The sequence below is a fragment of the Erinaceus europaeus genome, chromosome 7 (assembly GCF_950295315.1).
Source record: "Erinaceus europaeus chromosome 7, mEriEur2.1, whole genome shotgun sequence".
Classification (NCBI taxonomy): Eukaryota; Metazoa; Chordata; class Mammalia; order Eulipotyphla; family Erinaceidae; genus Erinaceus; species Erinaceus europaeus.
In genome coordinates, this window is record NC_080168.1 from 66,321,080 (window position 1) to 66,348,232 (window position 27,153).

At 48.5% G+C, this 27,153-nt stretch overlaps 1 protein-coding gene and 1 long non-coding RNA gene across 4 annotated transcripts; one reads left to right on the plus strand and one right to left on the minus strand.

The window, feature by feature from the left end:
- The first annotated feature begins 525 nt into the window (after positions 1 to 525).
- ETFBKMT (electron transfer flavoprotein subunit beta lysine methyltransferase) lies at positions 526 to 7,694 on the plus strand. Of its 3 annotated transcripts, XM_060194619.1 has the most exons (4): positions 526 to 576; positions 2,268 to 2,674; positions 4,868 to 4,998; positions 6,947 to 7,694. In XM_060194619.1, exons 2-4 carry the CDS (start codon positions 2,382 to 2,384, stop codon positions 7,288 to 7,290), a joined length of 768 nt encoding a protein of 255 aa, XP_060050602.1. In that variant the 5' UTR covers positions 526 to 576; positions 2,268 to 2,381; the 3' UTR covers positions 7,291 to 7,694. The 3 variants fall into 3 exon arrangements, with proteins under 3 accessions (XP_060050602.1, XP_016050404.1, XP_016050403.1); XM_016194918.2 differs by lacking the exon at positions 526 to 576 and having other exon boundaries at positions 1,781 to 2,674; positions 6,953 to 7,694; XM_016194917.2 differs by lacking the exon at positions 526 to 576 and having other exon boundaries at positions 1,797 to 2,674.
- A 2,994-nt stretch (positions 7,695 to 10,688) lies between these two features.
- On the minus strand, positions 10,689 to 18,339 carry LOC132539434 (uncharacterized). The gene is made up of 2 exons (XR_009550721.1): positions 18,310 to 18,339; positions 10,689 to 10,866 (listed from the first exon to the last, which is right to left on the minus strand). It is a non-coding gene; the product is annotated as an uncharacterized LOC132539434 (long non-coding RNA).
- Between the last annotated feature and the right edge of the window lie 8,814 nt (positions 18,340 to 27,153).

A 27,153-nucleotide genomic window follows, 5' to 3' on the forward strand; every position in this document is an offset into this window, starting at 1 on the left:
ACCTTGTCCCTCTGTCTCCTGCACATGAGGGACCGTGTCAAGTCTGTCCCCTGGCTTGTGCCTCTGTCCCCTGCACACGGGAGACCTTGTCCCTCTGTCCCCTGTACGCGGGTGGCCGTGTCCTTCTGTTCCCTGCACGCGGGTTTCATTCTGTCCCTTATACACAGGAGACCGGCGGGGTCACAGTGAGGACGCGGGGCTGAGGGACCGCGGTGAGGTCAGGTCCTCACAACGGGGACACAGGACGTCACACTGGGGGGACAGGCCAGGCCACTCATTTCCGGACCCCAGAAATGGGGACAAGCGCTCAGGGACCAGGAATTCCACGTCACCCCACTTGCACGTGACGTCACGGAGCCCTCAGGCGGTACTTCCGCCTCTCAGGCAAGGAGAGTCCCCGAGCTTTCCGGTGTGCGCATCCTCTGTGCCCGTAGACGCCGAGTAACGGCATGGCGACTGCGCATGCCCGGCGCCAAACCAGGCCCCGCCTCCCAACTCACGTGCGCATGCTCCGTGCGAGAACCCGCTCAGGGTTGGGTGAGGCGCATGTGCAGACGGCGCACGGTGCTGGGACAGGTGAGGAATCGCTTAGTGTAGTCCAGGCAGGGTGGACTGGAATCCGAGCCCAGTACAGCCAGGCCGCCCCCCCTCCTCTTAGTGGGTGGTGGAGAGGAGGAGGAGGAGTGGTGTTTTAGTGCTGCAAGTCAATGGATCCTGGGCTCTGCTCCCCAGATCTGCTCGGGGCCCTAGTATGCCAGATCCTGTCCCCACCTGCCCTGGCCTGTCCCCAGCCTATAATTGTCTCCAGTCTGGTCTGTCCCCAATCTGGCCTGTCCCCAGCCTGCACCTATCCTCACCTGCCCTGGCCTATCCCCAGCCTGCTCCTGTCCCCAACCTGCACCTGACCCCAGCCTGGTCTGTCCCCACCTGCACCTGTCCCCAGCCTAGTCTGCTCTCTACACTGGGTGGAGGGCAGACTTAGTGAGCAGAGCACAGGGCCCAGACCTGCATCCTTCTCTCTGAGCTCTCACGGTGTTTAGAAAAGCCTCACAGTGTTAGAAAAGCCTTTTCAGCCCAGCCTTGGCAGTGGCAAATCATCAGATAGTTGCAATAAAATGTGGTATTGACTTCCTCTTAAAACCAATCCAGAATTCTGTATGTGTGTGTACACCTGTGTTTCAGGGGAAATGCGTTCAGGGTGTCGCATGCACGGCTCCACTGAGTGACCTCATGGGCCCAGTGTTTTCAGTTTTAATGGAGAGAGAGGGAGGAGAGACCCCGTAGCACTGCTCCACCATTCACAGAGCTTCCCCAGTGCTTCGGTATGGTGCTGAGGCTTGGACCCAGGGCCTGGGCTTGGTAAAATGCCTGCCCTGCCGGGCAACCTATCTCCCAGGCCCATGAAGAAGTTGAAGTAAAAAAGAAAAAAAAAAGACTGGGGAGTCCGGCGGTAGCACAGCAGGTTAAGTGCACGTGGTGCAAAGTGCAGTGACCAGCATAAGGTTCCTGGTTCGAGCCCCTGGCTCCCCACCTGCAGGGGAGTCACTTTACAGGCGGTGAAGGAGGTCTACAGGTGTCTTTCCCCCTCTCTGTCTTCCCCTCCTCTCTCCATTTCTCTCTGTCCTATCCAATAGCAACATCAATAACAACAATAAAACAACAAGGGCAATTAAAGGGAATAAATACAAATATATATATATATAAAACAAAACAAAACCATACTCTGGGGGCCTGGGTGGTGGCACATATAGGAGCCATGCAAGGACCCCGGTTCTCCCGCTCCCCACCTACAGGGGGAAAGCTTCATGAGCAGTGAAGCAGTTCTGCAGGCCTCTTTCTCTCCTCTATCTCCACCTTCCTGCTCAATTTCTCTGTCTTGTCAAATAAAATAGAAGGGGAATTGGGGAGGAGGAAAAAAATGGCTGTCAGAAGTGGTGGATTTGTAGTGCAAGCACCAAGCCTCAGAGATAACCCTGGAGGCAAGAAAAATAAAAAGCCAGATTCTGGATTGCTCTGGTGGCATCCACCTGGCAGCCTTGGAAGAGGCTGTCAGTGTAACTGTGACCTGCCCAGGGCGGCAGGACTGGCCTGGCCACATGGGCTCATGAAGCAGGTGCCCCATGGCTGGTCTGCCGTCATTCTGGGCTGCTCCCAGACCCCATGGTGGGAAGGTGAGAAGGCACCCAGATAGAGCGAGTGTGCTCCTGGGTGCCTCCAGCATGCTCTGGGACTTAACCTGTAGTGTTCAACTGTGTCCTCTCTCCCAGGTTCTGGAGCTCCCGGTGTTCCTCCTGACTTGAGCCCCCTTCCCCCCCTCCGGGGGTCAGCGGGGAGCCACTGGTAGCCAGTTCTGACCCCCAGCGGTGCCCCCCCCAAGCAGCATGGCCTGGAGCCCCAGCTGGAGAGTGGCTGCCTTGTGTGCCAAGGCCGTGGAAGGTGCTGGCCTTGCCTTGTTCCCCGGGGCCTGCAGTGCAGCTGGGTGCTCCTTGGAACCTGCCACGAGAGCTTTTCTGGAGGAGAACACGGAAGCCACCCGCAGCGGCAGCCTCACCCCAGAGATCGAGCTGCGGCTGCTGACACCCCGGTGCAGGTTCTGGTGGGAGCGAGCTGAGCTGTGGCCCTACACCGACCCCTACTGGGCCATCTACTGGCCAGGAGGCCAGGCCCTGTCCAGGTACTGCCCCATGAGACCCTTTGGGCTGCTCAGGGCCCTCATCTGCCAGCTCCTGCCAACTCCCACTCCGTTCCTCTGCTCTTGCAAAGCCAGAGGCTGCCCCCAGTTCCTGGGTTCCTGCTCAGAGCAGTGTACCTGGGGTTGCTTCATTGCCCCACTCCGTGATTATCAAGGTATTTCCCTGGAAAGCCTTCTCACCCCAGAGGAAGCCTGGGACCAGCTGTCTACACGCTCCAGAAGCTGCTGTGAGTGGCCGGGTCAAGTTTCTCCAGGGGTTCTGTGCTGGGCCTCCGTGTTGTCTCTCTAAGCCTCTGCTCCCTCATCACTGCCTCTGTCAGTCCCCACGGGTGGTAGGTGGGAGTCACCAGGCAGCCCCAAGACCCCTCCCCAGTGGGCTTAGAGACCCTCCTCTCTACAGTGAAAAGTTTGAATCTGCAGCAGAAATTCCCCGCCAGTCCCTACAAGGCATCAGCCTTCTTTCTTTTCTTTTCTTTTTGCCTCCAGGGTTATCACTGGGGTTTGTGCCAGCATTACAAATCCACTGCTCCTGGCAGATATTTTTTCCATTTTATTGGATAAGACAGAGAGAACTTGAGAGAGGAAGGGGAGATAGAGAGGAAGACAGAGAGACACCTGCAGACCTGCTTCACCACTTGTGAAGCATCCCCACTGTAGGTGGGAAGCCCAGGACTCAAACTCTGGTCCTTGCACTTAGTATTACCCAGCCCCAGGCTTCTTATAAATCAGACTTGACAGGAAGCTGGGCATCAGCATTCCAGTCCAGTCTGTTCTGGATTAGTCAACACTTGGATGGTTCTGTCTTGCTATAAAACACAGCTATGAAACAAGAAGAGGATGGGCCTGAATTGCCAGGGCATGGACTAGCCTGATGGGAATAATTCTGAATGTCGGTTCGATTGCAAAGCCTGCTGATATGGCTCAGCAGGCAGAGCACACTCTTAAGTGCAAGGCCCTGAGTTTGAGTTCCTGCATCAGGTGGGGACACCATGGGTGGAACTGAGGTGGGGGTTCTGTCATGGTGGAGTGGACTGCAGTGTCTCCCCTCTCAAAAATCATGAGATAGGGGCCGGGCAGTAGCGCAGTGGGTTAAACGCATGTGGCGTGAAGCTGCAAGGACTGGCCTAAAGATTCTGGTTTGAGCCCCTGGCTCCCCACCTGCAGGGGGGGGTCACTTCACAGGCGGTGAAGCAGGTCTGCAGGTATCTATCTTACTCTCCCCTTCTCTGTCTTCCCCTCCTCTCTCAATTTCTCTCTGTCTTATCCAAGAAAAACAACAGCAATGACAACAACAGGACAACAGAAATGGATAAAAATGGCCTCTAGGAGCAGTGGATTGACAGTGCAGGCACTGAGCCCCAGCAATAACCCTGGAGGCAAAAAAAAAAAAAAGAAAGAAAGAAAGAAAGAAAATAAGAGAACAGAAGGGAGTCGGGCTGTAGCACAGTGGGTTTGGCACAAAGTGCAAGGACTGGCGTAAGGATCCTGGTTCAAGCCCCCACCTGCGGATCCCCACCTGCAGGGGAGTCGCTTCACAGGCGGTGAAGCAGGTCTGCAGGTTTCTCTCTTTCTCTCCCCGTCTGTCTTCCCCTCCTCTCTCCATTTCTGTCTGTCCTATCTAACAATGACGACATCAATAACAGTAATAACTACAACAACAATAAAAAACAAGGACAACAAAAAGGAAAATAAAAAAAGTTTAAAAAGAAAAGGAAGGGGGTATAAATATATATATAGAGAGACAGACATCTTCAGCCCTGCTTCCCAGCTTGTGAAGCATCTCCCCTGTAGGTGGGGAGAGAGGGCTCGAACCCGGGTCTTTGCACATGTTGACATGCACGCTTAACCAGGTGCACTACTACCACCTGGTCCCCAGCACCGAGTCTTGACAAAAAAGGATTTGTTTGTTTTGTGAGAGGGGCCAGAGCACCATCCTAGCATATGTGGCACTAGGGATGGGACTGGGGCCCTCGTGCTCACAAGTCCGGAGCTCCTCAACTGAGCCTCCTCCCCGACTGTTTTGCTGCTGTCAGACCAAGCTTGCCAAGGTCACATGCATTTCCAGGGCTAAGTTCTGCTGTCTCTGTGTCCAGTCAGCCCACAGACACTTCTTTAGGGTGGCTCTTAACCTTCTGCCATCTCACTCTGCTGCCGCGTCCCTGTGCTTCTCTGCAGGTATATTTTGGACAACCCGGACACCGTCAGAGGGAAGTCTGTGTTAGATCTGGGCAGTGGGTGTGGGGCTACAGCCATTGCAGCCAAGATGAGCGGGTCCTCCCGGATCCTGGCCAACGACATAGATCCACGTGAGCACCCTATTCCCAGGGCCTCCTGCGCACAAAGCCTGTGCTCCCCTGCTGAGCTCCACACCTAGCCCCTCTCCCTGAACCCTTTCTTTTTCCTCTCCCTGAGCCCTTTTTCTTTTAATATTTTTATTTGTTATTGATTAGAGACAGAGGGAAATTGAAAGGGAAGGGGGAGATAGAGAGGGAGAGAGACAGAGAGACACCTGCAGCCCTGCTTCCTCTCTCATGAAGCTTTCCTCCTGCAGGTGGGGACCGGGAGCTTGAACCCAGGTCCTTGTGCTTTGTGATGTGAGTTGCTTAACCAGCCACTGCTTTGGTCCTCCCTGAACTTTTTTTTTTTTATTTAAGAAAGGAGACATTAACAAAACCATAGCATAAGAGGGGTACAGTTCCACACAGTTCCCACCACCCTATCTCCATATCCCATCCCCTCCCCTGATAGTTTTCCCATTCTCTATCCCTCTGGGAGTATGGACCCAGGGTCGTTGTGGGATGCAGAAGGTGGAAGGTCTGTCTTCTGTAATTGCTTCCCCGATGAACATGGGTGTTGACTGGTCGATCCATACTCCCAGTCTGCCTCTCTCTTTCCCTAATAGGGTGGGTCTCTGGGGAAGCAGAGCTCCAGGACACATTGATGGGGTCCTCCCTGAACTCTTATCACTTTTGCCCTCCTCTCAGGATGCTTCTCGAGAGGCCACATGTTGCGAGTGCATTTCTACGTGTGTTTTATGGCCTGAGTGGAGACTGTCTGCTCAGTGGGATGTTTCCTGTGGGAATCCTTAGCTGATGGGGGAATCTCTGTATGTGGCCATCCTGCAGCCCACAGCAGTGCCAAGCTGGGGGCATTAGTTACTCTTGGCTTCTGGGGCAGGGTCTTCCCAACACAAGTGGGTTGTGTCTGTCTGACCCACACCACCATAAGCACAGGCCGTGCCTTTAAAGGAGATTTTTTTTTTTCCTCCAGGGTTATTGCTGGGGCTCGGTGCTGGCACTACGAATCCACTGCTCCTGATGGCCATTTTTTTTCTCTGATTTTTTTGGATAGGACAGAGAGAAATTGAGAGAGAAAGATAAGACAAACACCTGCAGACTTGCTTCACTACGTGTGAAGCGACCCCACCCCCACCCCCGCATGTGGGAAGCCGGGGCTCCAACTGGGATCCTTGCACCGGTCCTTGTGCTTCGTCCTATGTGCGCTTAACCTGCTGCACCGATGCCCAGCCCCCAGGGAGATTTTTTTTAATGGTCTTTTTTCTTTTTAGTTAGCTTTACTTTATTGTTTTAAAAATTTTATTACTGATAAAAAATCTATTAGTGATTTAATATATATTTACAAAATTACAAGGTAACGGGTCTAACTCTGCACCGTTCCCACCACCAGAGTTCTGAATCCCCATTCCCTCTTTTGGAAGCTACAGCAGTTACCTTAATGTTGCAGATACGGGCTATTTCTACAACATCTGTCTGTATCTGTATAAACCACCCCATCATGGTCCTATCTTCTCTTCCTTTCCAAGTCACACCTACACCTATTGCCACATCCAAATGTCCCTCCTTTAAGGGATATTTCACTCTGTTCAGACTCAGGTGGAAACAGCTGAGTTTGGGTCTCATCTGATTTTCTCTGTCTCCCCTTTCCTGGAGAGAGCCTACCTGCAGACCCCATGCATGCACGGGGGCTGTCAGTTCTGAGTCCCACCGCCTGTTCAAGCCCAAGGCTGGGGGCTTGTGACCCACACAGCAAGAATGAGCACCCAGGAGTTCTCATTGTGTGTCCGCTATCTCCGTGCCTGTATCTGGAAGCTGTGGTGAATGGTTATGGAGGCTGCAGCTCTCCAGCTTCTTCACCTGATGAATAAGCTTTTGGCGCAAAGGGAAGGACCTGGAACCTGGATGGGAGGTATTAGGGTAGCCCATCACCTGCCCCCTCATTCTCCGCTCTCTTAAGTCGCAGGGGTGGCCACTGCACTCAACTGTGAGCTGAACCACCTGAGCCCTTTCCCTGTCTCCACCCAAGACATCGTGGGCTCAGAGCCGGCCCCGTGGGACCTTGTGGTCCTTGGGGACATGTTCTACGATGATGAGCTCGCCAACCGTCTGCAGCAGTGGCTGAAGAGGTGTGTGAGGACCCATGGGACTCGGATTCTGATCGGTGACCCTGGGCGACCACAGCTGAGTGGACACAGCATCCAGCAGCAGCTGTGCCGGGTGGCTGAGTACCCACTCCCCGAGCCCACCCGGCAGGAGAACTACGGGCTGACAGCTGCCACTGTGTGGGAGTTCCAGCCCTGAACTGCCCCCACCCTATGCTCAGGCCCCCACCATCTGCCTGCAGACTCGGACGGCCTCTGAGCATAGAGGCTGGGGGAAGCATGGTTTCCAGGGAGGGAAGGTGCTACACATGGTGGGTCCTTAGTTCGGGGCAGAGAACTTCCTGCAGTGTGGAGAGCACATGCCCTGAGTGTCCGAGGCCCTAGGCTGGATACCCCCAACCCCCAGGCTCTTCACCTCTACTCAGGTGACTAGTTACACATTGTGCTAAGCACACAGGTCACCATGGCAGCTTCCTTGTAGTTTGAAAATACACTTGTGAAAGGTGGCTGTATTCCAGTGAAGGCCAGTGGTGACTGCACATCAGCTGGAAGAGGGGGACTGGGAATCAGATGTTATAGCAGAGTCTGGTCTAGCCTCAAGGGCAGCTAGGACATGGGAGGTGCTGTGTTGTCTGTTTATCTGAAATAATAATAATAATGACGTGGGAAAGGTAACAGAACATGCATAGGTCCTGGCAGTGGCACACCTAGTTAGGTGTGCACATTATAGTGCACTAGGTTCTAGGTTCAAGCCCCTGGTCCCTACCTGTAGGAAGAAAGCTTCATAAGTAGTGAAGCAGGGCTGTGGGGCCTCTCTGTTTCTCTCTATCTCCCCCATCCCTCTCAATTTTTCTCTGTCTCTATCCAATAATAAAAATACAAAAAAAAACTATACATGAGGCCCTGGTTTTTTAAAAAATGTTTTTATTTATTTATTATTGGATAGAGACAGAGAGGAATTGAGAGGGGAGGGGGGAATGGAGAGAAAGAGAGACTCCTGCAGCCCTATTCCACCACTCATAAAGCTTTCCTCCTGCAGGTGGGGACCAGGGACTCGAACCTGCAACGTTGTGCACTTCAATGTGTGCACATAACCAGGTGTGCCACTGACTGGCCCCAAAGCCCTATTTTTTAAAAAAATAATCAGGGTGCCAGGTATTGGCGCATCCAGTTAAGCACACATAGTTCTAAGCACAAGGACCTGTGCAAGGATCCAGTTCGAGTCCCCCAGCTCTCCACTTGCAGGAGGGGACGCTTCACAATTGGTGAAGCAGATCTACAGGTGTCTCTCTTTTTCTCTCCCTCTCTATCTCTCCCTCCTCTCTCAATTTCTCTCTGTCCTATCTAATAAAATGGAAAAAAATGGCCACCAGGAGCAGTGGATTCATAATGCTGGCATTGAGCCCCAGTGATAACCCTGGAGACAAAAAAATATCATCTGTAGAGATCAAAGATGCAGTTAGTGTGGTGCCAAGTACTTGGGTTTGGGGGTCAGCTTCCCCAAAACAGTGGAGATGGGACTCTTGCAGGATGTCCCAATGGTGGCATGTGGAGCTTAAGTAAATCAGTGGGCTTCAGGAGAAACTCTGTCACCCAAGGAATGAAAATGATCCAGACTTAGGGTCCCTCTAGAAGTTACTTTTCCTGTCTAGCAGGACAAACACCCATAGCATCTCAGTGGGGTCTCTCTCTCTCTCTGTCTCTTCTTTCTCTCCCTCCCTCCTTCCCTCCCTCCCTTTCTTCCTTTCTTGCATCATTTATAGAGGCCAGGGCCTCCTACATATGAAGCTCGTGCTCTGCCCCTTAACCACACTCAGGACAGCATCTGCTTTTGTCCTATGTGTCATCTCATATGAGAGCCATCTTCTCACACCCCAGAACCCCATCCTCTCCCTTGGCTCACAATACAATCCTGGGGTCTGGGTGATGGTGCACCTGGTTAAGTGCACATAGTAATAAGTGCAAGGACCCACACAAGGTTCTAGGTTCAAGCCCCCCGGCTCCGCACCTGCAGCAGGGATGCTTCACAAGCAGTGAAGCTGGTCTACAAGTATATTTCTCCCTCTGTATCTCCCCCTCCCCTTCTTAGTTTCTCTCTGTCCTATCCAGTAAAATGGAAAAAATTGGTGCCAGGAGCAGTGAATACTTCGTGCTGGCACTGAGCCCTAGTGATAACCCTGGAGGCAAGAAATATTTTTATATATTCATTCCCTCTAGAATGTACTATTAGGTCAGTCTCCACAGGTGTATGGCTGATTTGTCCTTTTCTCTAACTAGCCTGTCAGAGAATGTTCACTCCATGGCTCTTACTCCCTGCTCAGGACTTGGGCTGGTTAAACTCTCTGAGCTTTAGTTCCCCCATCTGTACGAATGGACGAGGGTCATTATATTAAGTGGAGGTATAAAGAGCTAAACACAGCATGCAGTAAGTGACAGTCGTGAGTAAGATTCAAGCTTGCTGTGTTCCCACAGCGCACTATGATCTATGCACTTCATGACTGACTGAGGCGACACAGAAATCAGCTACAGCACCATCTGGGAGAGAGAGGGGACACCTGTAGCTAAGAGCTGAGCCATGCTGTGTGCGGGCTATCACTCTAGGTCCTCCACCTCCTTGGCCACTGGCGGCGAAGGGTCAGAGCAGCCCCCTGGGAGTCCCAGGGTGACTCTGTGTCGGGGGTGATGTGTACAGAGAGGAAGAAGCCAAACCAGACTCAACCAGCTCCAAGAGAGGCCTCAGAAGGCTATCTTGTTTATTGTGGGAATAAAAGCAAGTAGATATACCCATAGCTGGGGAAAGGGGAAAGATTGAGATAATCATTAGCTCAAACACAGAGCAACACAATGCATAGTCACATTTTGACCTACAGGCTATTTGATCACAAGTAAAAGCTTACCATACAGGGTTTGGTCACAACCTTCACAATGTATATTTTTCCGGAGTTAGATTGCAGGCACTTTAGGGGAAGGGGGAAGGGAGGTACCTGAGCAATCAGGATGTTTGCTGGTGGTTTTCAAGTTAGCCATACACAGTAATTCATGCCTTTTGTATAAAAAAGGGAAAGGAGGGCAAGGGTAGATAGCATAACAGTTATGCAAAGAGACTTCATGCCTGAGGCTCCAGAGTCCCTACACCACCATAAACCAGAGCTGCACAGTGCTCTGGTGTTTCTCTGTGTCTTTCTCTCTCTGCATCTCTCTCAAAAATAAAATAATTTAAAAGGGGGGGAGGCGGGGAGGAGTGGCATGTGTGGAAAGGTGCCCATATCCAGGGGTCCAACCATCGTAAATCCACAGGTCAGGAGGGACCTGCCATATCTCAACCCGGAAGGGGGAGAGTCTGGGGTCTACCTGCTCAGACTCTCATGGAAACAGTAGCCTGGACTTCCTGGACAGTGAACCTAGCCCCCAACAGCTGTGGGCTCCTGAAGATAATAAATAGTGACGGGGGAAATAGCCCAGCTGGCAGAATAACAGCCTTGTGTGCCTGAGGATCCTTGGGACACATATACCTGAGTGGTTTTCTGCTTTCTCCAATGAAATTTCATCTCAATGTTGGGGTACAGTTATCCAAGGAAAAACACCAAGAGACCAGAATGATGTAAAGACAAAGAGCCTTTATTTCTAGCCCGGGCATGGGGCTAGGGCCGAGACCTCACAGCTGTTCTAGGTGCTTGACCACGAACCCCAGTACATGAGGAGATATATAGGGTATGGATTACGTAGCTTTACACATCTGGGGGAAATGTGGGGAAATGTTTAACAGTCTATCTCTCTGGATGTTGTTGTGGTGGTCTGGTGTCGGGCTGCACCGCGGAGAAGAGAGCGGACGTCCAGAGCAAAGGGGTACACAAATCTTTATTATAAGATGGGGGGGAGGTTTGGTTCAGACCACGTGGAGCCAGCCAGCAATGGCCGACCACGGGGGGGAGAGCAGGGAGCAAGACCTCAGAGAGGGAGAGGCGAGAGCCCAGAGAGAGAGAGGGGAGGGGTGAGGGGGCTTTTTATTGGGCAACAACCAGGGGTGACGTGTAGGGCCAGGATTGGTTGAAAGGGGGCACTCTAGGATTTAGCGGGGCATAGAAAAACCTGGGGGCGGAGCCTGCATCAGAATAACTCCTCTGCAACATCTCCTCCTATCCCTTTATATCTAAATGGACACAGTAAAGAAAAATGGAATGGAGCAGGCTTAAATGTTTTAGAGGAATGCCATGCTCAGGTGGGAAGATGTAGGACTTTCTGTGGAGGAGGGAAGGCTTAAATGGCTGCCAACCTTGTGAGATTTATGCGTCCTCCTGTGCTCAACCCCTCTTTAGAGAGAGAGACTTACCTGGAGAGACTCATCTCATAGGTTTAAGCGCAGCCTGCTCAACCATCTCTTCACAATATCTCTACATCTTTTCTATCTTTCTATCTAGTAATTGCATAAGATGTACAAAGTCTATAAAAGACTATCATGGGGCAGAAACCTTTTGGGCATAAGCCTAAACAAAATAGGAAGGGACAAGTAGGGGAGAAGTAAAAGCCAGTGTGGTGTGAAGGGAAGGATTGGTGTGTAAAGGAGCATTCCCTGTTTGGGTGGGGAAAGGGGCAAGGGTACATAATGAGGGGGAGGCGGGAGGCATGACCCACCAAACAGAGGGGCTATTTGGCATTGTATAGTCCTCAAGGCAACAGTCTGTAAAGTCTATGAATTACTCAGGATCAGTCTATGAAAAACCAGCAGCGTGAAGGGAAATAAGCTGCTTCAAAATTGTGTAAAATGTATATAGGGTATGTCAGAAAGTCCGATACAAGTCTCAGTCCGAAGTAGATGGCTAGGGGAAGAATTGGCAGGGGATGCAACACTGCATGAGGGAGGTCAGCCGCTGGAATGTTGCTCTTTTGTAGATAGCTAGCTGGAACTGCCAACACGTAACAAGCAGGTCAGAAGCAGGAACGGTAACCAGGCATGAAGAAAGTTTGTCCTTGGAGTTTGTGTATCAGGTTCTTCAGATCGCGTTGAGTGACATCTAGGGTTTCGGGGGGTGTGCCACGGTAGTCGTGCCATCTAGTGAGTGACGTCAGGGTGTGCAGGGGTTCAGATGGTTTTTCCGGGATTCCTGTGAAAGAAACACAAACAATCTGCTTCTCATGGTTAATTTGAACTTGTAACAAGTTATAGGTTTGTTATAGTTGATACCTCGATGATTATAATTGGTTTAGAATCTTTTTATGATTTTATGTAAAGGTCATCTAATGTGACCTCCTGTAGCAGCCTCTACCACAGGATCTTGAGACCAATTTTAGCTAAAATATGTATTTTAAACAGACTCAAATTGCTTAGAGAGTTAACGCATATTCGTGACAATGATTTTAACGTTTACAGTGCCAGATTGATGCCAGATCTGTTGTGGATTAATTTCCACAAGATAGTTTACAGGGCACCTTTGGGGGCCCTTCAAAGGTGTCCTGTATATAAAATTTATATAGTTTAGTTTTGGGAATGAATAGTCACATTGAACATTTAGACTTTTACCTAAATAGTAAGTTACCTTAACAATTAATTTTTACGTTGTCTGGTAAAAGTGTAGCTGTAGGGTTACACTTCTGACCGTTAAGTTAGTGTTACCAAACTTGAGACATACCCATAAACATTTAGTTATAACAAACTGGAGGAAAAAGAACTTTTGTTATAAAAACACATTATTTAAAAACAAATTTAAATCTGTCATTAGTCACACAGTTTAAGACTAAACACTTACATATATACCAAAACTATATATAAAATTCAAAAGAGGGAGAAAGAAAAAAAATTTGCAATGTTTCTGGACGTCTCCAGAAACTTTGGCTGCGTCCAGCATTTTTATATAAAGCCAGTTACCTTTTAGAGTACTCCAAGCAGATGGGTCATGCAAAAAAAAAAAAATTTGTCATTTAACACACTCACTCACAAAAACAACTGGCCAGTTATAACATAAGACATACAGGGAAAGGGTAGGAGAGAGGTCTCTGTGAGCCAGATTTTGCAGGTTCTGCCATGTCGTATTACGGGTCCTGGGATGTATCCTGCATCTGGTCCTCTTGTAGTATTTCTTGTTCTTCAGGAATAACAGCGCCATCCTGCGGGTATTGTCGGACATGGCGGGCAGGAACCCAGACAGGTTTAGAGAAATTTTGAGGGAAAATGCATGCAAAACCCCTCCCCATGGTCAATAATGGGTCAGGCCCTTTCCAAACTTTATCGAGTGGGTCTCTCCATTTGACCTTAATAGATGGGAGGGTAGATGGTGTTTGCCAGTGAAGAATAATAGGGGGTAAGGCCGAGTTATTGTAAATATTAAAGAGATTTAACGTAGTTAAGGCTTTTGCTAGCTAGATATTGGGGAGATATGTTCCTCCTTTATCTTTATTTAGTTGAGCCTTCAGAGTTTGATGGGCCCTCTCGACAATGCCTTGTCCCTGTGGATTGTAGGGAATGCCCGTGGTATGAGTAATATTCCAGAGGGAACAAAAATCTTTAAATTGTTTGCTTGTAAACATAGGTGAATTGTCTGTTTTCAAAAATAATGGGACCCCCCCATAATGGCAAAACAAGAGAGCATATGGCTTACAAGCTTTTTCGCACTTTCTCCTGTCTGAGCTGTAGCCCACATAAATTTAGAAAAGGTATCAATTGAGACAAACACATATTTTTGTTTGTCAAAGTTTGGTATGTGGGTGACATCAATTTGCCAAATAGCATTAGCTTTTAAACCTCGGGGGTTAACCCCAAGGGTCTGGATAGCAGGTGTCTTTATGAGACTTGCACAAGAAGAGCATGTAGCAAGGATATGTTTTAACTGTGGTACAGGAACATCAGGGAATCGAGCTTGAAGGCCTTTAAGATTAACATGGGTTAGAGAGTGAAAATTAGCAGGATCAGAGACAGAGACTGGGAAAGTTCCTGTGGAGGCAAGGTGGTCAACTGCGGCATTCCCTTCGGACAGGGAACCAGGAAGAGGGCTGTGGGAACGAAGGTGTTGAATATACAGTGGTTGGGTTCGAGAACAGAGCATAGAGGCGATTTGAATCAAGAGAGGGGAAAGTGGGTTGTCATTAATTTTCACATAAGAACGAGCAAGCCATGGAAGTAAGTTAACAGTATACACACTGTCAGAAAAAAGGTTGAAGGATTCTGGTACAGCTTTTAGTGCAAGAAAAACAGCATAAAGTTCTTTGTACTGAGGGGAATTCTCAGGAAGCTCAGTAAAGAGAGGTTTAGGAGATTGTTTGTCTGGGTAATATATAAGGGCAGCAGCTCCCCTTTTTCCGCCATCAGTAAAGATTGTAGGAGCAGAGGGAATGGGATCCCAAGAGAAAAGTTTAGGTGCTAGTAGAGGCAGAAGAGGTAAAGAAGCTATCAATTTATTAGAAGGAAAATGGTTATCTATTTGTCCTGGAAACCCCATGAAGCTTATGGCAAAGCGGGAATGATGGCGTATAAGCCACTCTGTATCTGTGAGAGAAAAGGGCAGAATGATTAAATCCGGTTCTTTCTCTAAGACCTGCACAGACCTATTTCTCCCTTGGCGAACCATGAATGCTAACGCATCTATCTCAGTGAGGAGTCTTGGAGCTCCTCCTACTGGCGTGTGAAGCCATTCGAGAACCCCATGGTCTTGCCACAGTGCCCCTACTACTGTGGGGGTGGAGTTGAAGATTAGAAGGTTTACCGGAGAGGAGGGGGAGAATCGAACAAGGTGCATGTCCTGGAGGGCCTGGTTAACCCTTTCCAGTGCCAAGGAGGCCTCAGGAGTTAACTTACGTTTTGAAGAGGGCTGTTTGTTTCCTTTCAACAGGTCAAACAGTGGTTGGAGGCAGCTTGTGGGCAGATAGAGATACTGCCTAAGCCAATTTAAATTTCCTAGAAAACTTTGTAAAGAAGCAAGAGTAAGGTTAGAAGGGAAGGTAACATTAGGTTTTAAGGGACGAATTTGCGTTAGAGAAATCTCTGAACCTAGGAAGGATATTGGAGGGATTAGCTGTATCTTCTCAGGGGCTACATTAAGGCCGCTTTTCTTTAATGCAGGAATGAGAAAATCACGTAAGGCATAGAGATCTGTATCTGATTTTCCCCATATTAAAATATCATCTGTATAATGAAAAACATTAAGGCCCTTATGAATATATGGGACAAGGGCAGATTTAACAGCCTCCAGACAAATTGTAGGACTATTGGCCATACCCTGGGGCAGCACCACCCATTCAAATCTATCAGCAGGGCTGGCATTATTAATAGACGGAACAGAGAAGGCAAAAAGTTTACAATCTCGTGGATGCAAGGGGATAGAGAAAAAACAATCTTGTATATCAATAGCTATGATTGGAATTCCCGTGGGAATTGCAGAAGCAAGAGGCAAACCCCTTTGGGGGGAGCCCCAGACCTGCATGGTTTTATTTACTGCACGGAGATCTTGAAGGAGGCGCCATTTTCCTGAGCACTTTTTAATCACAAAGACAAGAGTATTCCATGGGCTTCGAGAATGACGAATGTGTCCCAAGGACAACTGCTCTCGGACGAGCTCTTTTAAAATTTTTAGCTTATCCCTAGGTAAAGGCCACTGTTCCACCCAGACAGGCTCATTAGAAAGCCAGCTTAAGCGGGGTGTTTGGCTACGAACAGTGGCATTTAGTATTGGGGGTGCTGAATAGACCTGGTATCACGGGAACAAGTTTTACGCTCTGCAGAGGCGTCTGTGGATATCCTAACATCAAGACATTCCAGAAGATCCCTGTCCAGTAAGTTGGTGCTAATATTAGCTACCAAAGGGCGGAAGTGTCCGGTAGAACCTTCTGGGTCTTCCCACATAAGTGAGTCTCGTGTGCAAAATGCTCTCGTCATCCCTCCTATTCCATGTAAACTGGGTCCCCAATCTTGGGGAACCTCTTCTTGCCTTAAAATCGTCTTTGCTGCCCCCGTGTCAATCAAAAATTTAAAAGGAATATTGCCAATCTTTACTGTCATAGAAGGGTGACCTTGTTCTAAAACAGGAGTGGTCCACAAAATCTCAGGCCCCGAATTTGTACCATTCAGGGGCGAACCATCTTTATGAAATTGGGAGCAACAATCTCTCTTCCAATGAAACCCCTTACGACATTTTGGACAAACAGTACGTGGTCTCTGGCTCCCTGACTGAAAGCGGGGTTGCTCTGGCTGGAGGCGTGGTTTCCCTGACTGGAGGCGTGGTCGCAACTTATCAGGACATTGGTTACGCCAATGTCCTTGGCGACCACACTGAAAGCAGGCCCCGTTTTGCTTACGTGGGGCAACTGCATAGACCTGTGTCGTAGCGGGTGCCCCATAATTGCCTGATGTAAGTTCCTGTGTCGCTAGAATCCAATTATCTGGGTGTAGGTGTTTAAGATTAAGGCATACCTGACGGAATTGTGGTGTCATGCCTTCCCAGACAATAGAGCGCAGGAGTAGTTTGCGGACGTCAGGATTATAAACCTTTCTCTCTAAGCTTCTCTTCACCCTTGAGATGAAGCTCGCCAATGACTCATCAGAGCCTTGGTGAAAAGAGTTAATGGGAGCTGATGGATCTACATCAGGTGTGGTCACCCTTTCCCATGCTTGTGTTGCACAGATGTGTACCTGTTCAAAATAACCGGTTGGAAACCTGGCTTCTGCCTGCTGAGCTCCAGATTCATAAGCTCCTGCTCCAAACAAAGCATCAGAATTCCATTCTACCTGTTTGTTACTATTTTCCTGCGATTGCCTAGAGCACTCATTGCGGAAACATGCCTGCCACTGAAGATAGAGTGGGTCTGGGAGTGCAGCACGAGCCAGATCTTTCCAGTCTTGTGGTGTATTTAAATGCTGGTAAAAGCTTCTCAAGACGGACTTCGTCCATGGAGAATGCATACCGTCCTCCCTGACTGCTTGTCTGAGTGTTCCAAGTCCTTTAGAGGAATATGGCTGCCACGGCTGAGGGTTTTGTTTAGAAGGGGCCAAGTTTACTGGGAATGTGTGGATTTGGTCCAATGGCGCGGGAGAGGGAGCTACAGAAGTGGAAAGTTCAGTAGAAACTGCTGTAGTGGCTGCAGAGGAGACTAAACGCATATCTACGGGGACGGAGCTCCCGGGGTGGACTGCACATGGTTTAAAATCCTTAAATGCTGAAAAAATATCCTTCAGCTCTCGTATCTCAGCCACTAGGTCCCTTAATGGTGACGTATCAGCAGGGGGCGGGGTCAGGGACGAGGAAGCCTCAGGCGGAGCTGAAACCTGAAACCGCGGCAGCAGGGGCCGGGGGCAGGGTCAGGAAAACGGAAGCTGCAGGTGGAGCTGAAACAGGAATGGCAGGGTCAGGGGCGGGGTTCAGGAACGCAGAAGCTGCAGGCGGAGCTGAAACCGCGGTGGCAGGGGCCGGGGGCGGAGCTGAAATCGGGATGGCAGGGGCCGGGGGCGGAGCTGAAACTGGGACGGCAGGGGGTGGGGTCAGAGGAGGAGCGTCCGAACACGTGTGCGTGTCTGTGGGAACGGAATTCTTGGGTTTAGCCGCTGACCGCTTAGGATGTCTAAGTCTTAAGCACATGTGATTTAACTCTCGTAACTCAGCCTCAAGGTCACTTATCCTTATGGCATACCACGTTTTACATATCTTGAAAGTGGCGACCACAGTTAAAAAAATCCAAGGGGTAGCGAAAATTAAACCTTTTATGACAGTGGGAATCTGTCCCAGGTCAAGAGATAATGACTGGGACACCTCCTCATAAAACAAGAAATTTCCCATGGTGGAGGGAAACGCGGGGCCACAGAAGTGGGCGAATGCCACTTACCTGTGTCTGGGCGGTTTTGGAGACCTCAGGACGGGCGTGGTGTGGGTACGGAACACGATGGGCGCCAGATGTTGTTGTGGTGGTCTGGTGTCGGGCTGCACCGTGGAGAAGAGAGCGGACGTCCAGAGCAAAGGGGTACACAAATCTTTATTATAGGATGGGGGGAGGTTTGGTTCAGACCACGTGGAGCCAGCCAGCAATGGCCGACCACGGGGGGAGAGCAGGGAGCGAGACCTCAGAGAGGGAGAGGCGAGAGCCCAGAGAGAGAGAGGGGAGGGGTGAGGGGGCTTTTTATTGGGCGACAACCAGGGGTGACGTGTAGGGCCAGGATTGGTTGAAAGGGGGCACTCTAGGATTTAGCGGGGCATAGAAAAACCTGGGGGCGGAGCCTGCATCAGAATAACTCCTCTGCAACATCCGGAGATGCCTTTGAAATGCTTAATGGAGATGCCGGAGATGCCTTTAATGCTATCTATCTCTCCGGAGATGCCTTTAATGCTCAGCTTATCTTTGTTCCTGTTGATTCAGGGCCATGGGTTCAATTTCCAGTAATGGTCCTGAATTCCAGGACCTGTTCTTCTGAAACTGGGGCTTATCTTGTTTCTGCAGTTTTTAGAGCCTGTCATGGAGTCACTGCAGTCTGCACCCTTCAGTCTCACAGGAAATGAAATAAATATTTTAAATGTAAATTTTTTAGATATTTGTTTTCAATTTATTTTGGATAGAGGCAGAAAGAAATTGAGAGGGGGGGCTGGGCGGTAGTTGAGCACAGTAGGTTAAGTACACATGGCGCGAAGCACACAGACTGTTGTAAGGATCCCAGTTTGAACCCCCAGTTCCCCACCTGCAGGAGGGTTGCTTCACAAGCAGTGAAGCAGGTCTGCAGGTGTCTATCTTTCTCTCCCCCTCTGTCTTCCCCTCTCTCTCAACTTCTCTGTCCAATCCAACAACAGCAAAGGCAACAACAAGGGCTACAAAATGGAAAAAATGGTTTCCAGGAGCAGTGGATTGACAGTGCAGGCACTGAGCCCCAGCAATAACCCTAGAGGCAAAAAAGAAAAGAAATTGAGAGGGAAGGGGAAGATAGGGAGGGAGAGAGAACAAGACACCTGCAGACCTGCTTCACTGCTCATGAAGTTTCCCCCCTGTGGTTGGTGAGCTGGGGCTTAAACCAGCTATAACAGGAGCGCTTTACCAAGTGAGCTACTGCCCAGTTCAGGTCCCCAGCAGACTTGGGGTGGGGGGGTGCCCACGGGGCCTGAGGAGTTTGTGAGGGGCATCACTTCATGCTGCTCCCAGCTCACCAGCACCTTGACACTCCTTGTTGAACAATCACCGTGGGCTGGGCATCCACACGTATTCTGCTGCACATAATTTCTCTCCCTCTTTCTGCTTCTGCACTCACAGTTTGGATCCATGATAAATATGTGAGTCCTCTGGGGAGGAAAAAAACTTAAAGATGATACTGTGGTGTCCTATGCTTTACATTGGTTTGTTCTAGCCCTCCCCCGCCAAGAGAATTGGATCAGTCCTGTTAATTTCGCGGGCCTGCTTGGCCCCGCCCCAAGGAACCCCGGGAGAGGGTTCCTGAGTACGAGAGTTCGAGAGTGCCAGAGTTGCAGAGGGTTCCCCAGTACGAGAGTTCCAGAGTTCCAGAGTAAGAGAGAGTTCCTGAGTTCGAAAGTAAGAGAGAGTGCTTGTGCCGCCGCAAAGAGACAGCAGAGTTCTGTTTGGCGATTAGTTTGTCTTAGTTTATGAATCGTTGTTCCTGAATAAAGAAATACAGCTTCCCTGCCCAGCCATTGTCTCTGCGTCTCTGTTACCCGCCCGTGAAGCTAAACCGCCCGGCAAGAGCCTTCCCGAAAATTTTAACAACACTGTGGAGCACTGTTGGAAGTCAATTTGGGGAGGCAAAGATACAGCTGAGTTTAGGTAACTGCAAACCCTGTTTGTGTGAAGAGGGCACCCGATCACTGAGGCACCCAGATACTGCTCCTGACCCACCGGGGAGGTCACCTTCCGAGACCCCTGACTCTCCTGCTGCTCATCCGCTGTGGTGGTCTGCAGCAGGTGGTGCCCAAACAGGGACTTGAAGGAAGACCACCCAGGTAAAATAGCACTCTGAACTATTAAGAAATCATGGTCAGGATAAGGACCCCGCAGGTTAAGGGGACTGCAGCCCCGCCGCTGGAAGTAGCAGTCTCATAGGATGCGGGAAGGTAACATGGGGCAAGAGGGCTCAAAGAATGAAGGGCTTTTCCTCTCGGTCCTCCAGCAGTTGCTGCTAGGACGAGGAATAAAGGTACCCCACAAACAGCTGAAGCAATTCCTAGCATTTATTAAGAAAAGCAGTCCATGGTTCCCAGAAGAAGGAACACTATCACTAGAGGATTGGAAAAGAGTAGGGAAAGATATGAGAAAATTTTACTCAGAACATGGGCCCAACGAGGTTCCAATTATAGCCTTCTCTTTATGGAACCAGCTGAGGGACTTATTAGGAGACAAATCAGAGTATGAATGTTTGGTAGGGGAAACACAATCTAATCCTGGGAAAAATGAAGGCGATGGAGCTCTTGAGGGACAAGTTAGGCACCCACTGCCGGAGAATGATGACTGGCTAGATCCTGAATAAGAGGCAGAATTAGATGATGAGGCCGCCCGTTATCATGATGATGATGATGATGATGGTTTTTTGCTCACCTTTCCTATGGCCACGGCACCTCCCTTGAAGCTCAAAGACAGACAAGGAGGACATAAGGTCCCTGCTAATACTGGGTTTATGGCCGCCATAAAAGAGGCAAGAAGAGAAGGGGATGTTGGGTTCCTCTTCCCAGCAATATCATTGGGTGATGAACCTGAGTGGGAACCTTTACCATTAAAAATATTAAAGGAATTAGCTCAGGCAGTTCAGTCCAGAGGACCCTCCTCACCATACAATTTACAAATAGTAGAAACAGTGGTAACTATGTGGTTAACTCCTTACGACTGGCAGCAAACAGCCCGGTCAGTCTTGAAGCCAGGACAATATATTTTGTGGAGAACAGAGTTTGAAGATCAAGCCAGACTTTACTTGCAAAAGGCATTGTTTAAAAGAAGCAGGGACCCCAAGCCTACATTCTCTATGTTAATGGGCAGAGATGACTGGGGGGATCCCCAGCAGCAGATGAAAATTCCCCAAGAGTCCTTAGAAACTATTTCTAAGATAGCCGTCTCGGCGTGGCATAAAATACCACAGCCTGAGGGGAAGGTTTCGGTTCTCTCTGGTATCAGGCAGGGACCGGAGGAGCCTTTTGAAGAATTTATTGCTAGGTTAGAAGAGACTATAAAAAGAATGATGCCTGAGTCAGAGGGAGCTGAAATTTTATTAAAACAATTGCTTGGGAAAATGCCAACAGTTTGTAAAGACTTGCTACGACCGTTAAAAAGAACAGGGACAATAGAAGATTTTATCAGGGCATGCATGGACGTGTCTCCTGCAGTTATTCAGGGAATGGCCATGGCAGCTGCCCTGCAGGGACAGACCCTGCCACAATTCATTAAAAACAAGAACGCAGGGGGAGGACAGAAAGGGAAGTGTTTCAAGTGTGGCCAGACGGGACACTTTGAGAGGGAGTGCCCCCAAAGTAGAGGGGGAAACCAGGGGCCTAGACCCCCGCCTGGTCCATGCCCACGGTGCCAAAAGGGACACCACTGGAGGAAGGACTGCAGGTCTAAATTTCACAAGGATGGGACCCCACTAGAGGAGTCAAAAAACCTGTCCAGGGGCCAGCCTCAGGCCCCGAAATAAAAATAAGTAAAGATGAGGCATTAGGACCTACAAAGCTCAATAGTAATAAGAAATACATACAGGATTTAATCAGGGCAACTCCCCATAGTGCAGGGCTAGATACAGCCTCCGCTAAAAATTATATTTTAACCTCTGACTCACCAGTTACTTTAATAGAGGCAGGCTTGTACGGACCCTTGCCTCCAGGATATTTTGGCCAGCTTCTTCTTCTTCTAGCGTTTGCCCTTCTTCCGTAGCCAGTCAACAGGTCAGGTTGAAAGCTTTCAGGAGCTGCTTGTTGCTGGCTTTGAAAGTGACTGGGATTCATGTGGATTCAGTCGGCTAGGAAGGATCGTCAGTTTCCCCAATGAATGGGTACTCACGGGATGCACCACAAGAAGGTCGATCCAATGCATCCCTTTGGCCAGCTGATGGGAAGGAGCTCCATTGCCCTACAAGGGATCTCAATCATTCCCAGTGTGGTGGATTCTGACTCTGAAGGAGAGATAAAGATTATGGTAGACACTCCTAGAAAGACCTTGCAGATTTATGAGAATCAAAGGATAGCACAATTAATCTTACTTCCCTATCTGAAATTGCCGGTAGCACAACTGAAGCAGGAAAGAGGAGATGGAGGATTCGGGTCTACAGATGTTATAGCCTGGACAGAAAGGATACAGCAAGATAGACTGTTAAAGGAAATTTTTATTAATGGCAGGAAATTTTGCGGCCTGTTAGACACTGGGGCAGACAAATCATGCATAGCAGGGAAGGAATGGCCTTCTGAATGGCCTGTTCAGACTTCATCTTCCAGTCTCATTGGTTTGGGAATGGCTTCTAATGTAGCAAAAAGTTCTCAAATGCTTAAATGGCAGTGTGATCATTTTACAGGGAGGTTTGAGTCTTATGTTATACCAGGACTACCTTTGTCCTTATGGGGAAGAGACATTATGGAGGTAATGGGAGTGACCATATCTAAGCCAGACAGCATTTTTTATAGGGGCCGCTGATCCTTTGCAGGCTGCGCAAATACAGTGGAAACAAACTGACCCGCTGTGGGTTCCTCAAGCAAATACTGTGCTTTGAACCCTATAGCTCTGGGACATTAATCTATGATTTTTCAGTCTCCTCCCCTCTACATGATTATTCTTCATACTTAAAAGAGACCAAACAGGAAGAATGTTTCAATTACAAATTCACATCCCCCGTTAGTGGTCCTCTATCTAGATGGTACACCCCTGGGTTTGTGGCACCTACCTATCGTGCACTCTCCCTAATTACTCAAAAGTCTGCCTGGTATCCCGGCCTTTTCTGCCTTTTTGCATCCACCTACCCGGTTCTCCTAAAGAGACCGGGGTCCTCTACCAATGAGGCCATCCCTGTTAAAGCTTGTGTTAATTATCCTTATGCATTGTTGGTGGGAGAATCTACCTCGGTTACCATTTCACCTATCAGCAAAGCTTTTAACATATCTTGTATCAACTGCTACTTGACTAACTGTATTCACAGTGGCTGGCCAAAATCTTATGATCTTGTTTTTATTGTACAGAGACCATCCTATGTGATGCTTCCTGTTAATCTTGCGGAGCCCTGGTTTGATAACCCCGCTTTACAAACCCTTAAGGACTTAAGACAATTGTTACGTCCTAAAAGATTTATTGCTGCACTAATCTTAGGCATCTCAGCACTTATTGCTATTGTTACCTCAGTCACTGTTTCTTCTGTGGCTCTGGCTAGCCAAGTCCATACTGTTCACTATGTCAGTCAGCTTTCTCAAAACATCTCATATTCCCTGGCAGTACAGCATGGTATTGACAAAAAACTGGATACAAAGTTAAAGCGCCCTAGAAGATGTGGTCTTGTTGTTAGGTCAGGAATTACAAAATCCTAAGTATCAACTCTCCACTCACTGCCATAGTAGTTATAGAGCACTATGTGTTACTCCTTTGCCTTATAATTCCTCCACTCCCTGGGATCGGACTAGGAACCACCTTATGGGCATTTGGCAACACAATGATATTTCCCATGACATTGATACCCTTCAGGCCCAGATTAGCACCATAAATGCTTCCTCCCTAGATACCCCCGATGTTTGGGAATTTGCCCAATCTCTAAAAGAGGGCTTAACATCTCTCAACCCTATTAATTGGCTATATATTCTCACATCACATCTCTCAACCCTATTAATTGGCTACATATTCTCATATCACTGGGAGGCATTGTTTTTGTACTAGTAATTGTTCTGCTTATTCTTCCAGTCCTCTTCAAGCTCCTCTCCAGATCTATCAGACAGCTCCAAACCGAATTCCATCACTTTAAATTAAATAAAAAAGAGGGAAATGTGGCGCCCCATCAAGAACGCCAGAAAGCATGACAGGGTCATCTCCTCTGGATCTGCATTCAGACTTCAAGGAAGCTGGGCAGGAAGGACGAGAAATGGGACGACACATTCTCTGCCCCCCCCCGTTATTGTTACAAATAATTATACTGTCACAATTGATTAATAGCGCTTTGGCAGTGCCTGGTGGGAATGGAGAGTCAGAAGCAACCCCTCTCCCTTACACAGGGGCATATTTGAAAGTTATGTTATGAAAGTGGGGAAGGTGGGTCAGCATAGACGGACAAAACAAGTCATGTTATGACCTGCCCCTCAAAGAAAGAATGCAGAGATGGAGGCCACCCAGGTCCAAGTTGACGTATCGAAACAAAGAAAGATTAATAGTTAAACTTTACCAGATCTAGATGAGCAGTGGCCCATGACTAGGCAAAGATCTGTATGCCCCCCATAGAAGATTAATGATAGTAAGAGCCCTCAGCAAAAGTCAAAAACAATTCTAAGTATGACCTCCCCTGAGAACAGGGTGATACTAAGTATTGTACCATTCTTTACAGTAATAAGGGAAATAACATGTAGCAAGCCAAAGCCACAAGACTATGATGCTTATTGCTACTTCTTTATGAGCTAGATGTTTATGTAACCTGAATGTAATCTGTAAAAGTATAAAAGCTAATGCAGTTTCACTATTAAAATGAGTCCAGATTCACCCTCCATATGAGTGTGGTATTTTCTGTTCTCCCTTGTGCCTACTCCTGACCCACCGGGGAGGTCACCTTCCGAGACCCCTGACTCTCCTGCTGCTCATCCGCTGTGGTGGTCCGCTGCAAGGGCACCCAGTCACTGAGGCACCCAGATACTGCTCCCAATGTCCGCTAGTCTCCTATTTATGTAACAGCCTTGAGACAGTTGCACAGCTTAATGGACCTGTATCAGGATCGTCCACACTCAGGAGGGAACTGGAGTCATTTCCACGACTTCACTGTTTCTTTTTTGCCCCCTCCTTGTTATTTATTCCTTTTTATTTTCATGTTTCATTCTTTTTCTGACTTCACCAGGTTTTGCTTTTGTGTTAAGATAGAGACAGAGAAGGCAGAGGGGCAGAGAGAGAGATAGAGAGAAACAGACAGACAGACAGACAGAGAAAGAGACCACAGCACCAAAGCTACCTTCAGTGCAGGGGGTCCAGGTTCAAACCTGGCTGGTGCCCATGGCAAAGCAATGCAATGTCCAAGCTGACTTCCTCAGTGTGAGCCGAGTGTTTAATAAGATCTCATTGTCTCACTGGGGTGGGGGGGGGGGGAGTACAGGTCCTAGAAAAAGATGACAGAGGATATAGTGGGGGTTGTACTGTTATGTGGGAAACTGAGAAATGTTATGCATGTACAAACTATTGTCTTTACTGTCGACTTTAAAACATTAATCCCCCAGTAAAGAAATAAAAAAGGAAAAGATCTCATCATCTCTCCTTAGGATGTTGCTTATTCTTATTTACATATTATTCTGTGGCTGCCCTCGAGTCTGCAGTGTACATGGATGTGTAACCCATGTCCACGTTAACGTGAACGGTGAACCACCTTGTGCTTTTCCCTTGCATAGCTTCTGCTATTTTGGGAGGACAGGGATGATGTCTTCTCATCTCTTTCCGTGTCAGGCCTGGACAGAAGATGCAAGTACTGGCCTCTGTCTTCCTTTGCACACACCCACATGCCTGTATCTATGTATATCCACACATACACACCACGCTTACATAGTAGTAAATGGTGAGGTAGAATGGGCAGAGTAACTCACACTAAGGGCGAGAGAGCTGACCCTGTACAGCAAGTCTACCACACAGTGCTTTCCCTCTTTTATGCTAGGAAATATTTAGCGTCCCACTGAGACAAGCACAAAGCTGATATGAAACTGGGTGATTTAAGCACCACTGTTGAGACATGCTTTAGAAAATGCTGTGATTGGGGGCCGGGCGGTAGCTCAGTGGGTTAAGCACATGGTGCAAAGCACAAGGACTGGCCTAAGGATCCTGGTTCGAGCTCCCAGCTCCCCATCTGCAGGGGGATCGCTTCACAAGCAGTGAAGCAGCTCTGCAAGTGTTTATCTTTCTCTCCTTTCTCTGTCTTCTCCTCCTCTCTCGATTTCTCTCTGTCCTATCCTACAACAACGACAATAATAATTACAACAACAATGATAAACAACAAGGGCAACAAAAGGGAAAAATAGCCTCCAGAAGCAGTGGATTCCTAGTGCAGGCACCAAGCCCTAGAGGCAAAAAAAAAAGAAAAAAGAAAATGCTCTGATTATAGTACATTGCTTTTGAAAACCAAGACCTGGACTGTTAACTTTACATTGTGAATTTATTTATTTATTTATTTAAAAAATATTTTATGTATTTATTCATGAGAAAGGATAGAAAGAACCATCCATCACTCTGGTACATGTGCTGCCAGGGACTGAACTCAAGGCCTCATGCTTGAGAGCCAACACTCTATCTACTGTGCCACCTCCTAGACCACACATTGTGGATTTATTTATTTGTTTATTTTACCAGAGCACTGCTCAGCTCTGGCTTATGATGGTGTAGGGGATTGAACCTGGGACTTGAGAGCCTCAGGCATGAAAGTCTCTTTGCATAACCATTATGCTATACCACCACCCTATTTACTTATTTATTTTATTCCCTCCAGGGTTATCGCTGGGGCTTGGTGCTGGTACAACAAATCCACTGCTCCCAGTGGCCATATTTCCCACTTTTTTCTTTTTCTTTGATAGAACAGAGAGAAATTGGAAGAGGCAGGGGAGATAGAGAGGGAGAGAGACAGAGAGACACCCGCAGACCTGCTTCATCGCTTGTTAAGTGTCTCCCTCGAAGGTGGGGGAAGGGGGCTCGAACTTGGGTCTTTTGTGCTCTGTAATGTTTTGTGCTCAACCAAGTGCACCACCACCCAGCCGCTGTATCCACACACTTGGGGAAAAGGAGCCATAGAAGTCACTGAAATTCATAGCTGGGCAAGAGTGCCCATTCCATTGCTGAGGAGCTGAGTGTGGTGTATCACAAATAATCACAAATGACTGCACTTATTTCTTTCATGAAATAATAAACTGGAGAGCCACAACCCTGCTGCTCCGTTTTGGCCAGTAGGCATTCAGATAGCTCAGGA